At 45.0% G+C, this 14249-nt stretch overlaps 2 protein-coding genes across 5 annotated transcripts in view; one reads left to right on the top strand and one right to left on the bottom strand.

Annotated features, from left to right (window-relative positions):
* Positions 1–14249, top strand: part of LOC147145439 (uncharacterized) — a 78659-nt gene that overhangs the window by 42767 nt on the left and 21643 nt on the right. For 2 of the 3 annotated variants that reach the window (XM_086032535.1, XM_086032534.1), the window contains exon 3: positions 7268–7335. In XM_086032535.1, coding sequence (XP_085888661.1) covers positions 7268–7335 — 68 coding nt within the window. Of the gene's footprint in view, positions 1–7267; positions 7336–9601; positions 12037–14249 lie in introns of those variants that run through there. The other variant, XR_015087049.1, reaches the window with a different exon arrangement.
* The window catches only part of LOC147145440 (docking protein 2-like), a 42812-nt gene that overhangs the window by 25751 nt on the left and 2812 nt on the right, over positions 1–14249 (bottom strand). The gene's annotated exons all lie outside the window — the stretch shown is intronic.

Raw genomic sequence — 14249 nt, 5'->3', positions numbered from 1 at the left:
AGGGTGAGTATCCCCAGTCTTGCAAATGTCCTTGTCAGAGATGGCCGCCGCACTGGGGAGACCCCGGGGTGAGTATCTCCAGTCTAGCTAATGTCCATGTCCAAGATGGCCGCAACACTGGGGAGAACCCAGGCTGAGTAACCCCAGTCTAGCTAATGTCCCTTCCAAAGATGGCCACCGCACTAGGGAGACCCCGGGGTGAGTATCCCCAGTCCAGCTAATTTCCCTTTCCAAGATGGTCGCCGCACTGGGGTGACCTTGGAGTGAGTATCCCCAATCTAGCTAATGTCCCTGTCCAAGATGGCCGCCGCACTGGGGAGACCTCGGGTTGAATATCTCCAGTCTAGTTAATGTCCATGTCCAAGATGGCCGCAACACTGGGGAGACCTCGGGGTGAGTTTCCCCAGTCCAGCTAATGTCCCTGTCCAAGATAGCCGCCGCATAGGGGGGACCTCGGGGTAACTATCCCCAGTCTAGCTTTTGTCCCTGCCCTAGATTGCCGCCGCACTCTGGAGATCTCGGGGTTTGTATCCCCAGTCTAGCTAATATCATTGCCCAAGAAGGCCGTCGCACTGGGAATATCTCATTGTGACTTTCCACAGTCTAGCTAATTTTCCTGTCCAAGATGGCCACAACACTGGGGAGACCTCGGGGTGTGTTTCCCCAGTCCAGCTAATGTACCTGTCCAAAATGGCCGCCTCACAGGGGGGACCTCGGGGTAACTATCCACAGTCTAGCTATTGTCCCTGCCCTAGATGACCGCCACACTGTGGAGACCTCGGGGTTTGTATCCCCAGTCTAGCTAATATCCCTGCCCATGAAGGACGTCGCACTGGGAAGATCTCATTGTGACTTTCCACAGTCTAGCTAATGTCCCTGTCCAAGATGGCCAAAGCACTGGGGAGACCTCGGGGTGAGTATCCCCAGTCCAGCTCATGTCCCTGTCCAAGATGGCCGCTGCACTGGGGAGACCTCAGAGTGAGTATCCCGAGTGTAGCTAATGTCCGTGTCCAAGATGGCCGCAAAACTGGGGATACCTCGGGGTGAGTATCCCCAGTCTAGCTATTGTCCCTGCCCAAGATGGCCGCCGCACTGGGAAGACCTCAGGGTGAGTATCCCCAGTCTTGCTAATGTCCTTGTCCGAGATGGCCACTGCACTGGGGAGACCTCGGGGTGAGTATCTCCAGTCTAGCTAATATCCATGTCCAAGATGGCCGCAACACTGGGTGAGACCTCGGGGTGAGTATCCCCAGTCCAGCTAATGTCCTTGTCAGAGATGGCAGCCGCACTGGGGAGACCCTGGGGTGAGTATCTCCAGTCTAGCTAATGTTCATGTCCAAGATGGCCGCAACACTGGAGAGAACCCAGGGTGAATAACCCCAGTCTAGCTAATGTCCTTGTCCGAGATGGCCACCGCACTGGGGAGACCTCGGGGTGCCTATCCCCAGTCTCGCTATTGTCCCTGCCCAAGGTGACCGTCGCACAGGGGAGACCTCAAGGTGAGTATCCCCAGTCTTGCTGATGTCCTTGTCAGAGATGGCAGCCGCACTGGGGAGACCCTGGGGTGAGTATCTCCAGTCTAGCTATTGTTCATGTCCAAGATGGCCGCAACACTGGGGAGAACCCAGGGTGAGTAACCCCAGTCTAGCTATTGTCCCTTCCAAAGATTGCCGCAAAACTGGGGAGACCTCGGGGTGAGTATCCCCAGTCCAGCTAATGTACCTAACCAAAATGGCCGCCTCACAGGGGGGACCTCGGGGTAACTATCCACAGTCTAGCTATTGTCCCTGCCCTAGATGACCGCCGCACTTTGGAGACCTCGGGGTTTGTATCCCCAGTCTAACTAATATCCCTGCCCATGAAGGCCGTCGCACTGGGAAGATCTCATTGTGACTTTCCACAGTCTAGCTAATGTCCCTGTCCAAGATGGCCACAACACTGGGGAGACCTCGGGGTGAGTATCCCCAGTCCAGCTCATGCCCCTGTCCAAGATGGCCGCTGCACTGGGGAGACCTCAGAGTGAGTATCCCCAGTCTAGCTAATGTCCTTGTCCAAGATGGCCGCAAAACTGGGGAGACCTCGGGATGAGTATCCCCAGTCTAGCTATTGTCCCTGCCCAAGATGGCCGCCGCACTGGGGAGACCTCAGGGTGAGTATCCCCAGTCTTGCTAATGTCCTTGTCCGAGATGGCCACCGCACTGGGGAGACTTCGGGGTGAGTATCTCCAGTCTAGCTAATATCCATGTCCAAGATGGCCGCAACACTGGGGAGACCTCGGGGTGAGTATCCCCAGTCCAGCTAATGTCCTTGTCAGAGATGGCAGCCGCACTGGGGAGACCCTGGGGTGAGTATCTCCAGTCTAGCTAATGTTCATTTCCAAGATGGCCGCAACATTGGGGAGAACCCAGGGTGAGTAACCCCAGTCTAGCTAATGTCCTTGTCCGAGATGGCCACCGCACTGGGGAGACCTCGGGGTGCCTATCCCCAGTCTCGCTATTGTCCCTGCCCAAGTTGACCGTCTCACTGGGAAGACCTCAGGGTGAGTATCCCCAGTCTTGCTAATGTCCTTGTCACAGATGGCAGCCGCACTGGGGAGACCTTGGGGTGAGTATCTCCAGTCTAGCTAATGTTCATGTCCAAGATGGCCGCAACACTGGGGAGAACCCAGGGTGAGTAACCCCAGTCTATCTATTGTCCCTTCCAAAGATTGCCGCAAAACTGGGGAGACCTCGGGGTGAGTATCCCCAGTCCAGCTAATGTACCTGTCCAAAATGGCCGCCTCACAGGGGGGACCTCGGGGTAACTATCCACAGTCTAGCTATTGTCCCTGCCCTACCTCGGGGTTTGTATCCCCAGTCTAGCTAATATCCCTGCCCATGAAGGCCGTCGCACTGGGAAGATCTCATTGTGACTTTCCACAGTCTAGCTAATGTCCCTGTCCAAGATGGCCACAACACTGGGGAGACCTCGGGGTGAGTATCCCCAGTCCAGCTCATGCCCCTGTCAAAGATGGCCGCTGCACTGGGGAGACCTCAGAGTGAGTATCCCCAGTCTAGCTAATGTCCGTGTCCAAGATGGCCGCAAAACTGGGGAGACCTCGGGGTGAGTATCCCCAGTCTAGCTATTGTCCCTGCCCAAGATGGCCGCTGCACTGGGGAGACCTCAGGGTGAGTATCCCCAGTCTTGCTAATGTCCATGTCCGAGATGGCCACCGCACTGGGGATACTTCGGGGTGAGTATCTCCAGTCTAGCTAATATCCATGTCCAAGATGGCCGCAACACTGTGGAGACCTCGGGGTGAGTATCCCCAGTCCATCAAATGTCCCTGTCCAAGATAGCCGCCGCATTGTGGGGACCTCGGGGTGAGTATCCCCAGTCCAGCTAATGTCCTTGGCAGAGATGGCAGCCGCACTGGGGAGACCCTGGGGTGAGTATCTCCAGTCTAGCTAATGTTCATGTCCAAGATGGCCGCAACACTGGGGAGAACCTAGGGTGAGTAACCCCAGTCTAGCTAATGTCCTTGTCCGAGATGGCCACCGCACTGGGGAGACCTCGGGGTGCCTATCCCCAGTCTCGCTATTGTCCCTGCCCAAGGTGACTGTCGCACTGGGGAGACCTCAGGGTGAGTATCCCCAGTCTTGCTAATGTCCTTGTCAGAGATGTTTGCCGCACTGGGGAGACCCTGGGGTGAGTATCTCCAGTCTAGCTAATGTTCATGTCCAAGATGGCCGCAACACTGGAGAGAACCCAGGGTGAATAACCCCAGTCTAGCTAATGTCCTTGTCCGAGATGGCCACCGCACTGGGGAGACCTCGGGGTGCCTATCCCCAGTCTCGCTATTGTCCCTGTTCAAGATGGCCGCCGCACTGGAGTGACCTCGGAGTGAGTATCGCCAATCTAGCTAATGTCCCTGTCCAAGATGTTCGCCGCACTGGGGAGACCTCGGGGTGAATATCTCCAGTCTAGCTAATGTCCATGTCCAAGATGGCCGCAACACTCGGGAGAACCCAGGGTGAGTAAACCCAGTCTAGCTATTGTCCCTTCCAAAGATGGCCGTCGCATTAGGGAGACCTCGGGGTGAGTATCCCCAGTCCAGCTAATGTCCCTTCCCAAGATGGCCGCCGCACTGGAGAGACCTCGGAGTGAGTATCCCCAATCTAGCTAATGTCCCTGTCCAAGATGTTCGCCGCACTGGGGAGACCTCGGGGTGAATATCTCCAGTCTAGCTAATGTCCATGTCCAAGATGGCCGCAACACTGGGGAGACCTCGGGGTGATTATCCCCAGTCCAGCTAATGTCCCTGTCCAAGATGGCCGCCGCATAGGGGGGACCTCGGGGTAACTATCCCCAGACTAGCTATTGTCCCTGCCCTAGATTGCTGCCGCACTGGCGAGATCTCGGGGTTTGTATCTCCAGTCTAGCTAATATCCCTGCCCATTAAGGCCGTCGCACTGGTAAGATCTCATTGTGACTTTCCACAGTCTAGCTAATGTCCCTGTCCAAGATGGCCACAACACTGGGGAGACCTCGGGGTGAGTATCCCCAGTCCAGCTCATGTCCCTGTCCAAGATGGTCGCTGCACTAGGGAGACCTCCGAGTGAGTATTCCCAGTCTAGCTAATGTCCCTGTCCAAGATGGCCGTAAAACTGAGGAGACCTCGGGGTGAGTATCTCCAGTCTAGTAATCTACTGTAATACCGTGCAATACTCAACATTCCCCACTACTGTTAGTCTAGTTTTATTTTCATCCAATGCTGTTCCTTACATTTCACTACAGCACTGCAGCACTGTCACTTACTTAGAATATTTTTCCTCTGTACTATGTACAGGCCAAAATGAGTGTTCCTCATACTTTTTATGTAGATGTATGTTGGTGTATAAAAACATGTGTATAAAGGCATTCTTATCTTATTTTATCTTATCTTAGCTATGATCAGGATAACTTCCGGATCCACTATGCTTAACGGGGAAATCAACACATACATATTTTTTTCAAGAATATGTTCCATGCAGGCGGCACAGTGGTCGATTGGTTAGCATGTCCGCCTCAGAGATCGTGGGTTTTATCCCGGCCCCCTTGTGTGGAGTTTGCATGTTCTCCCAGTGCCTGTGTGGGTTTTCTCCGGGTACTCCGGTTTCCTCCCACATTTCAAAAACATGCTTGGTAGGTTAATTGGACACTCTACATTGCCCCAAGGTGTGATTGTGAGTGCGGATGTTTTTTTGTCTCTGTGTGCCCTGCGATTGGCTGGCAACCAATTCAGGGTGTCCCCCGCCTACTGTCCGAAGAGTGCTGGGATAGGCTCCAGCACTCCCCGCGACCCTTGTGAGGATAAGTGGTTTAGATAATGGATGGACTCGTATTCTACAAATTCAATATTTTTCAGAATGCCTTGTTTCAACGAGTGGGCCTGCATTGAACATTCATTCATTCATTATCCATACCGCTTATCCTTACAAGGGTTGCGGGCGTGCTGGAGCCTATCCCAGCAGTCTTTGGGCAGTAGGCGGGGGACACCCTGAATTGGTTGCCAGCCAATCGCAGGGCACACAGAGACAAACATCCACACTCACAATCACACCTATGGGCAATTTAGAGTGTCCAATCAACTTACCATGCATGTTTTTTAAATGTGGGAGGAAACCCACGCAGGCACGGGGAGAACATGCAAACTCCACACAGGGAGGCCAGAGCCGGCATCGAACCCATGACTTCTGAACTGTGAGGCGGACGTGCTAACCAGTCGACCTGCATAGAACATATTCTTGAAAAAAATATGTTTGGGTTGACTTCCACTTTAAATTGATATCACATTTAAAGAGTGACAATTTATAAATGGATCTCGAGGGGATTCACGTCACGTGAACATTCCACGATCTGGAAATCAGGACCACGCTCAAAATGCACCCCTTCTTTGGTGGCTGCGCACAAATTTCCAGGTTATGCATGGTGGGTGTGTCAGAAAACTGGACAGGACAATTGCCGCATCGTGAAACTGCACGAGCCAGGTGCATTAAAAAATTAACTTAAGCACAAATGGGAGAAGATGCCCCTAAATCAGCTGTCAGACAGTTGCAGTGCTGCTGCTTTAATCTTGACTCGAACCAAGAAATGTGACCTAATAAGGCAAGTGTGCAGATTTGTGTGCTGGCTTCCTGTCGCTCAGAGAATAGATTTCCAAACACAGGGCACAAGCTTCTTCATATAGCGCCCAAGTACATCTCTGACATATAAGAGCCATGTGACCATTCTAAGGCACTGAGAACCTCAGGGAGTCGTGTACTGCTGGTGCCAAGAGTCGGGACTAAACTGAGACTGCTTTCCAGTTTATGCTGCTGAAATATGGAACAGTCTTCCAGAAGATGTGAGACAGGACTCAACTCATGTAATGTTTAAATCCAGGCTATAAACCGCTCCATTTAGCTGTGCATGTGACATCTGTAAGTATTTCATCTGCACTCCTTTGTAGTTGATTATTTTTTTTGTTTTCTTGAATGATTTTATCTTCTTTATTGTAATTTTATGAGGTGTAAAGCACTTTTAATTGCCTCATGTATGAATTGTGCTTTACATAAACTTGCCTTGCCTAATGTAATGTAGACGTTATAGCTTTATAGAACTGCCGCAGAAATTAGAGAACTAATTCGTGCCTTTTACTATCATAGCTAAAGCAGGTAATCAGGCAGGTGCATCTGTCATAGTGACACATGAGAAAGCAAGAAAGGAACAGTAAGACTAACTGCATTGCATTATTGATGGGAAGAATAAAACATGAATACACACACAGAAATTGCTTGTGTAGCAATTACACAAAAGATGTATAGCTCCACCTTTACAAAAGTGTTGCTTTAAATTAATGCCTAGTATTATCTGCAGGTCAGTTTAAAAAAAAAAAATCCGACCACTCTTCAGGATCAAATCTGGTAAAGAAATTATTTTGATAAATGACATGACAACAGAATCAAATAATCCAAAATTGTGATGATAAATGTGAATGGTTGTTTCTATGGACAAAATTGTTGGAGCCCCTCTATTAATGAAAGAAAACCTACAGTGGTCATAGAAATAACTTGAATCAGACCAAAGTAATAATATTTTTTTTTAAAGTAAAAAAAAAAAAAAGACCAATAGAAATGAGACATTGCTTTTTCATCAAATTTGAATTTAATTTCCCTGTTATCAGATTCAAGTTATTTATGTCACTACTGTGAGTTTTGCTTTCAGTAACAATTTTCTCTGTGTGTGTTTGTCTATATGTGCCCTGCAGTTTGTTGACCAATCCAAGATGTGTTCCATTTTCGCCCGAAGTCAGCTCCAGCACACCCATGACCTTAAGTGAGCATAAGTGTAATAGAAATTGAATGAGTGGCTAAATTTACAATAATAAGTGATGAATAAGTGAATAAGTATGACTTGTGAGTGACTTTGAACCGTAATGATTGTGTCAGCAACTTTGTATCGACTGACTTGAGCAAGAAAACTGGTAGTGACATGGCGCACAGAGGAGAAAATTCCCTACATCGATGTCGAAGACAGTAGCTATCCGCATTACCACCATCACAGAAACATACAAACTAGTAACAGCTTGATACTTGGAAAATACATCAACAATTCCAAATACAGAGCCCCCATTGTATATGAAGGCTATGAGACAAGATCAAGAAGGCACAGAAGCAAGTCAGTCAGCAACAGTGCAGAAGGGAGTTATAAGAACCTGGTCCTGGATGGGATAAAAAATACAGATGGTTTGAGAATGATTTCAACTTTAGCTCACCCTTAGAACAGTCTTTAGATTATCAAGACTCCAACAATCATTGGCTAGTCGGGCAAGGCTAAGGAAAGTAGGATACAAGTAAGTAAGGTTGTACTGTCTTAATGGGGGTTTGGGTGGACTTTGTGGGGTCTGGTTATCAACTTAACACTGGCTCGAACCATTGTGAGCAGGCATAAAGCCAAGAATCTTGGTATCCCACAGATGTATGGAAGCCTCAGTGACTATCGAAGGAGGTCAGCTACAACAAATGAATCACGCTATTAATATTCACACTCGAATAGGAAGCGAAAAACCCAGCTCGTCAACAGAAAATAGGTGTCATGATGTCAAGTGGTCAACTTCTAAATGATGTGTGATTACTTGCCTGTCTTCGCAATTATTCAATATCATTTCAACAAAAAAATAAAATGAGTAATTCATACATCAACAACACGACTTAGAACCGAACAAACCATTACTGCCTTAAAAATTGACCTAGAAAATCAAAATTGGACAGAGATTTACTGAAAGACCCTAATCTTGCATACCAAACATTTATGTCAATTTTAACTTCCCTACACGATAAACATTGTCCATTAAAAACAGTAACCAGGAACTGTCAAAGCTTGAGTAAGCCATGGATAACACAGGGGATACTGAATGCATGTAAAAAGAAAAACCTGCTATACAAACCTTTTAAATTTAACAAAAGATGCTCTACTTAAGTATAAGAAATATAAAAATACATTAGTAAACATCATGAGAACTAGCAAGAGACAATATTATCAAGCACTATTTGTCACGATCACGTGCCCAGAATTCCAAAACCCCAAAGCAGAGCCAAATACAACTTATGAACAAATACAATGCTTTATTAAACCAAGGGAGCACGCAAACGTGAGCAAGGAGAAATAAATTCAAACAAAGAACAACATCAGCATAAGGCTGATGCGATAACACGAAAATCCAGTGGATGGGCGGAGCACAGTGGAAGCTAGACGCCGGAAGAACAAACAACACTAAACAGAAGTGCAGCAAAAGATTAACAAAGGAACTCAGCACAATTGGGAGAAAGACAGATGAATGCAATAAACAAGTCAAAAGGAAAGACAGAATCTAAACTAGATTGGTTTGGAAACAAAAGAAAAACAAACCTAATTTAGAATTACCAAAACCGGAATTAGTTACGTGTGACAAAGCTAAACGACGTATTGTGTGGCTGTGGAAATAAGCACGCAATCGAGAAAGCGTGAACAGACCAACAGCAACAATATTCCGGCGACTAGCTTCCACTTCTCCAGCACCTATATACCCAGCTGATTGTCATGCCAAACAGGTGTGCACTGGAGGCTCCGCCCATCCACCAGACTCAGGGACTGAAAAATTTAACAATCAGCCACAGAACATGACACTATTAGAACAGAACAGGAGTAACACACAAGAAACATGGAGAATATTCAATCATATAATAAGAAATGGCTTCAAAAAATATAACATTCAACAATACATTTATAAGTATTTTATAAAGAATAATAATACCGTCATTGATAAAGCAACAGATATAATTAATGAATTTAATGAATATTTTATTCATGTTGGTAGTGAACTAGCAAAAGAAATTCCAGAGTCATCCATCCATCCATTATCTGTACCGCTTCTCCTCACAAGGGTCGCGGGGCGTGCTGGAGCCTATCCCAGCTGTCTTTGGGCAGTAGGCGGGGGACACCCTGAACTGGTTGCCAGCCAATCGCAGGGCACACAGAGACAAACAACCGCACTCACAATCACACCTAGGGGCAATTTAGAGTATCCAATCAACTTACCATGCATGTTTTTGGAATGTGGGAGGAAACCGGAGTGCCCGGAGAAAACCCACGCAGGCACGGGGAGAACTTGCAAACTCCACACAGGGAGGCCGGAGCCGGGATCGAACCCACGACCTCTGAACTGTGAGGCGGACGTGCTAACCAGTCGACCACCGTGCCGCCTATTCCAGAGTCAAATAATAGTAAATATGAAATGGATAAATATATACATAATAATTCTGCCACTATGTCCCTAAATACTGTAAATGATATAGAAATATAAAATATTGTTAAAACACTAAAAAAGAAAAAGTCTACTGACTGTTTTAATATTGATATGGCATTAATTAAAAGTATTATAAAACATGTTGTGCAACCTTTGACATATATTTGTAACCTGTCATTTCATCAAAACTGGTGTCTTCCCACCAAAAATGAAAATAGCAAAAGTTATTCCGATTTATAAGAGTGGAGACAAACACTTATTTACTAATTATAGACCAATATCGTTACTACCACAATTTTCAAAAATTCTGGAAAAAACATTTACACATAGACTTGACCATTTTATTACAAAACACAATCTTGTAGGCGAAAACCAGTATGGTTTTAGAGAAAAAAAGGACCACATCTATAGGCCCTGATACACCAAAACGACGTTCACCATCAGTGACGCTTACCCCCTGTGGCGTCCGGACGGCTATCGGCACGTCACGCTGGCAAAGCACACCGCAACGACGCTGACCATTAAAGTACCTTCTGCGCATGCATAATATGTAATACCCTTCCATATCATCGGCAGCGGTAGTAACCATTTCTCATGGTTAGAAAACTCAAACCGGAAAGATGTTGGCTGATTATAACAATGTAAATAATGCAGTCGGCTCTATTCTTCGCTCACGATGAACTCCCACGCGAAGTAAACCATCACGTTCTTGACACGGTATTGTGAAATACTTACCTTGTCAACCCTTGCTCTTGTACTTGTAAGAAGATTAAGGCAGCGGAGGCCTGCTCACTGTTTTTCCGCCTTTGTCACTTCACGTTGGTCCACGCGCTGATTTGCTAGCTAACAGCCAATCAGAGTGACCAAATGTCATGACTGGCGATGCCAATTCAACAAACGTAAATGCCCCCAAGACGCTTACAGACGGGTTACGACACTACGACGGCCACTACACTAATCAGAGGGCGCTTAAAGACGCAACGACGCTTAACGACCCCCGACGTCGGTTTGGTGTATCAGGGCCTTATGGCAGTAATGGAACTTGTGGAAGAAATCGCAACCATTATAAAATAGATCCCAATATATTAATGGAACAATTAGAGAGGTACGGTATAAGAGGTTTGGCAAAAAAATGGGTTCAAAGCTATCTAAATGACAGGACACAGTATGTACAGTTTAACACTTTAATCAAACGAGCTGAAGATAACTCATAAGGTCCCTCAAGGGTCAGTGCTTGGCCCTAAACTATTTATACTCTATATTAATGATATCTGCTGTGTTTCTAAAGTTTAGAAAAAAGTTCTATATGCTGATGATACAACTTTGTACTGCTCTGGAGAAAACCTTGAGCAGCTTCTGGAGACTGTGGAAAATGAATTAAATGTATTAAAAAACTGGTTTGACACTAATAGATTATCTCTGAATTTAAACAAAGCTAAGTATATAATCTTTAGTACCAAACAAATTAAACAAATCAAAATTATCGTCAATTCTATTGAAAAAGAAAGAGTATATGAAACTAAATTTCTTGGAGTTATTATACATGAAAAATGATGTTGGAAATCACACATACAAAATGTTAAAAGAAAAATTTAAACTATAAGTATCCTTTATAAAACCTTTATAAGGCATCTTTATATATATTGCTCATTATTACTGCCATACCTGTGTTTTTCATGTTGTGTTTATATGTTCAATCAATCAATCAATCAATCAATCAATCAATCAATCAATCAATCAATCAATCAATCAATCAATCAATATATCAATCAATCAATCAATCAAGACACATAAGCTTTCCACAATGTTTCAAGGGTTGTAATTCAAATTCCAGCATCATAAAACCCAGAGAGCAAAGACAAGAGGGAGAAATGTTTAACATTGTTCACGGCATTGATCCAAGATGAAGAAGATGTACCAGAATGAATAGAGGAAATTATATCTCAGACCTCATGACAACACAAAGAATGGCTTTTGATTGGAGGGTGTAAGATGTGTAAGCTAGAACATAATGTACAGAAAGTCTAACCAAGCAGGTGGGTTTGTCTACTGGAACATCTGTGCTGAATATGGCTTATAAATTTCCAGGTTCCACTGGGACATACGTACTGTACATACACATGTAGTAAGTGGGTGAAGACAACAAAGTGAATGTCAGATGGGAATTGTGTAAACAATGCTGATGACACAAGCAACTGTGAAACTATCATAACCATGCACATACAGTCTAGGATGAAATAAAGTGCAGTACAACAAAACAGTGTATTATTACATCTGTCCTTGTATGAGAGTGTTTGCATTCATATATAAATGGTTGATTCAATAATGCAAATTGCATTTTCATATTCTATATAGCTGGCAAATGACAAATTTGAATTACTATAAGTGGAAACTACACATTTTCTCGTAAAAAAAACTAATGATTGGCTGAAATGTTATCTTAATGGATCATTTTACAGTAAAATTGACCACTGCTAATCACTGTTCACTTGGATAATTCTATCGTTGATTGATGGAGTCATGTCAAATCATCTCATTGGCTATCGCAAACCATTTGAAAACAAAGCCTTCATTTTAGCTCCACTACAATTACGATCCCTGATTGTCTCCAGGAAACCGGTCAAAACCGATACAGTGACACACAAAGGCAGATCTGTTTCATCACTAGAGTGCTATATGGAAATCTGACCAATTTAAAGGATTTCTGTTATAATAGAGCATCAAACATTTTTATACAGCTATACAAATGCATACATAAGTAATATTTATAACTTCAAGAGTCAGTTATTTAACATTAACTGCCCTATTTTGGTAGACGGGCGCAGATGGGTTTGGCATAAAAATAGGTGTAACTTCATTTTCATGCTTTCGCATGTCTAGTCTGCCATGTTTGGGGAAGTGTTGCCCCTGTCTGAGCCCACGGAGTTGCCTCGCCCCCAAATCATCCAACAATTTGGTTTAAGAAAGTAGTCTACGAAGATAAAAACGGGTGCATTATCATTTTCGTGCCGGGGCAATGGTCTAGTTAAGCATGTTTGTGAATTTGGTAGCTACACCTCACTACACCCCACTGGGCAGTCCAGCCGTGCCCCCCAGCGTATCTAAAAATTTGGTTTCAAAAAGTATATTTTAGACTCACAAAAAGCAAGTCTTAACTCGTGGTGCATGTGGTCTGACAATTTTGGTGTATTAGATCGAGGGCCAGGCAGACAAATTCGGAGCTGTGCCTTATGTGTAGTGTGCAGCTGTAGCTGGATTTCATTATAAATATGACACCACACTGGGATGATCCCATTGTAGAAATCAATTCTTTGAATTATAATCATTATTTCTTTAAAATATTTTAATGGCACCCCATCACTATTAGGGGGAAGGGGTGACATTCAGATACATGATCGGCGATGCAAGGCAGTCTCCAATTGTCCACGTCACATGCACGGCCGACTACATCATACATCAACCTTCTATGCCAATGTCCTGCACAAATACCAGTGAGTTTACTTATGTTCGTGCAATGTCAAGCATGGCCTACTCAGGTGCACTGTGCCTCCGACCACCCTGATTTTGATGCAAATGAAGGATGCCGCTAGGGTTGGCCAGGAAAAGACTACTTCCATCCCACAAAGGTGCAAATGCTCTTACGCCCAAGTCCACCTGTGCAAACTCTAGCAAAATACCAAATGAAATAAAACTCCACCGATGCACATAATTAGACTGCACTTTACATTAGACTTGCGTTCGGCACGAAAATAGGGCCCTATGGATTTGTTTAATTTATTTTACATTACGTTTGGTTGCATTTAGTTACATTTATACCATATTAGAGTACCATTAGAGAATCATTAGGCTGATGTTAGCCTCTGTGAAAATTAGTTTGACACCCTTGTATATAAGGTCTTCGTCATCAGTGTGAGTACATATACAGTAGATTTGTAAAACAAACTGGTAATGCAACACATTAAAATTATGCTACATAAAGATGACCACTAATAAGCACCAGGGGTTCTACTTTCGTGCCCAACCCAAATCTAGTGCAAAGCGCTGGAGTCCATGCAGAAGATTACAGCTTGCAAAGTATGTTTATTAGGAAATGCAAACAGACCTCCACAGGTGGAAGATGTAAAGTTGGCCAGGGCAATCAGAGATCACTGCTGTGAATGCTTCTACCACCCCATTTGTTTGAGTCTGCTTTCAGCTGGTCTAAAGTCTACTTCCAGCCACAAAATTGCCAAGTGCGCCAGGGTTGTGTAAAATTAAAAAATCATTGGTCCACCAGAAAGCCCAGAATGGCGCAGCGCGGTGTGCCAAATTCCCAAACACTCCAATCAAGTTTTGCACTGGCGCGAAAATCAGGACGCACCCATTGTTATGCCAGAGGTACGAAGATGCCCACATTTCAAAACGTTATATTCATATGATACATGTCGCTGGAAACACTTTTAACAGGTGAAAAAATCTTGCATAA

Source organism: Filicampus tigris, chromosome 6 (genome assembly GCF_054856515.1).
Source record: "Filicampus tigris isolate MCC_2025a chromosome 6, RoL_Ftig_1.0, whole genome shotgun sequence".
Taxonomy (NCBI): Eukaryota; Metazoa; Chordata; class Actinopteri; order Syngnathiformes; family Syngnathidae; genus Filicampus; species Filicampus tigris.
This window is presented reverse-complemented; position numbering and strand designations above follow the sequence as displayed.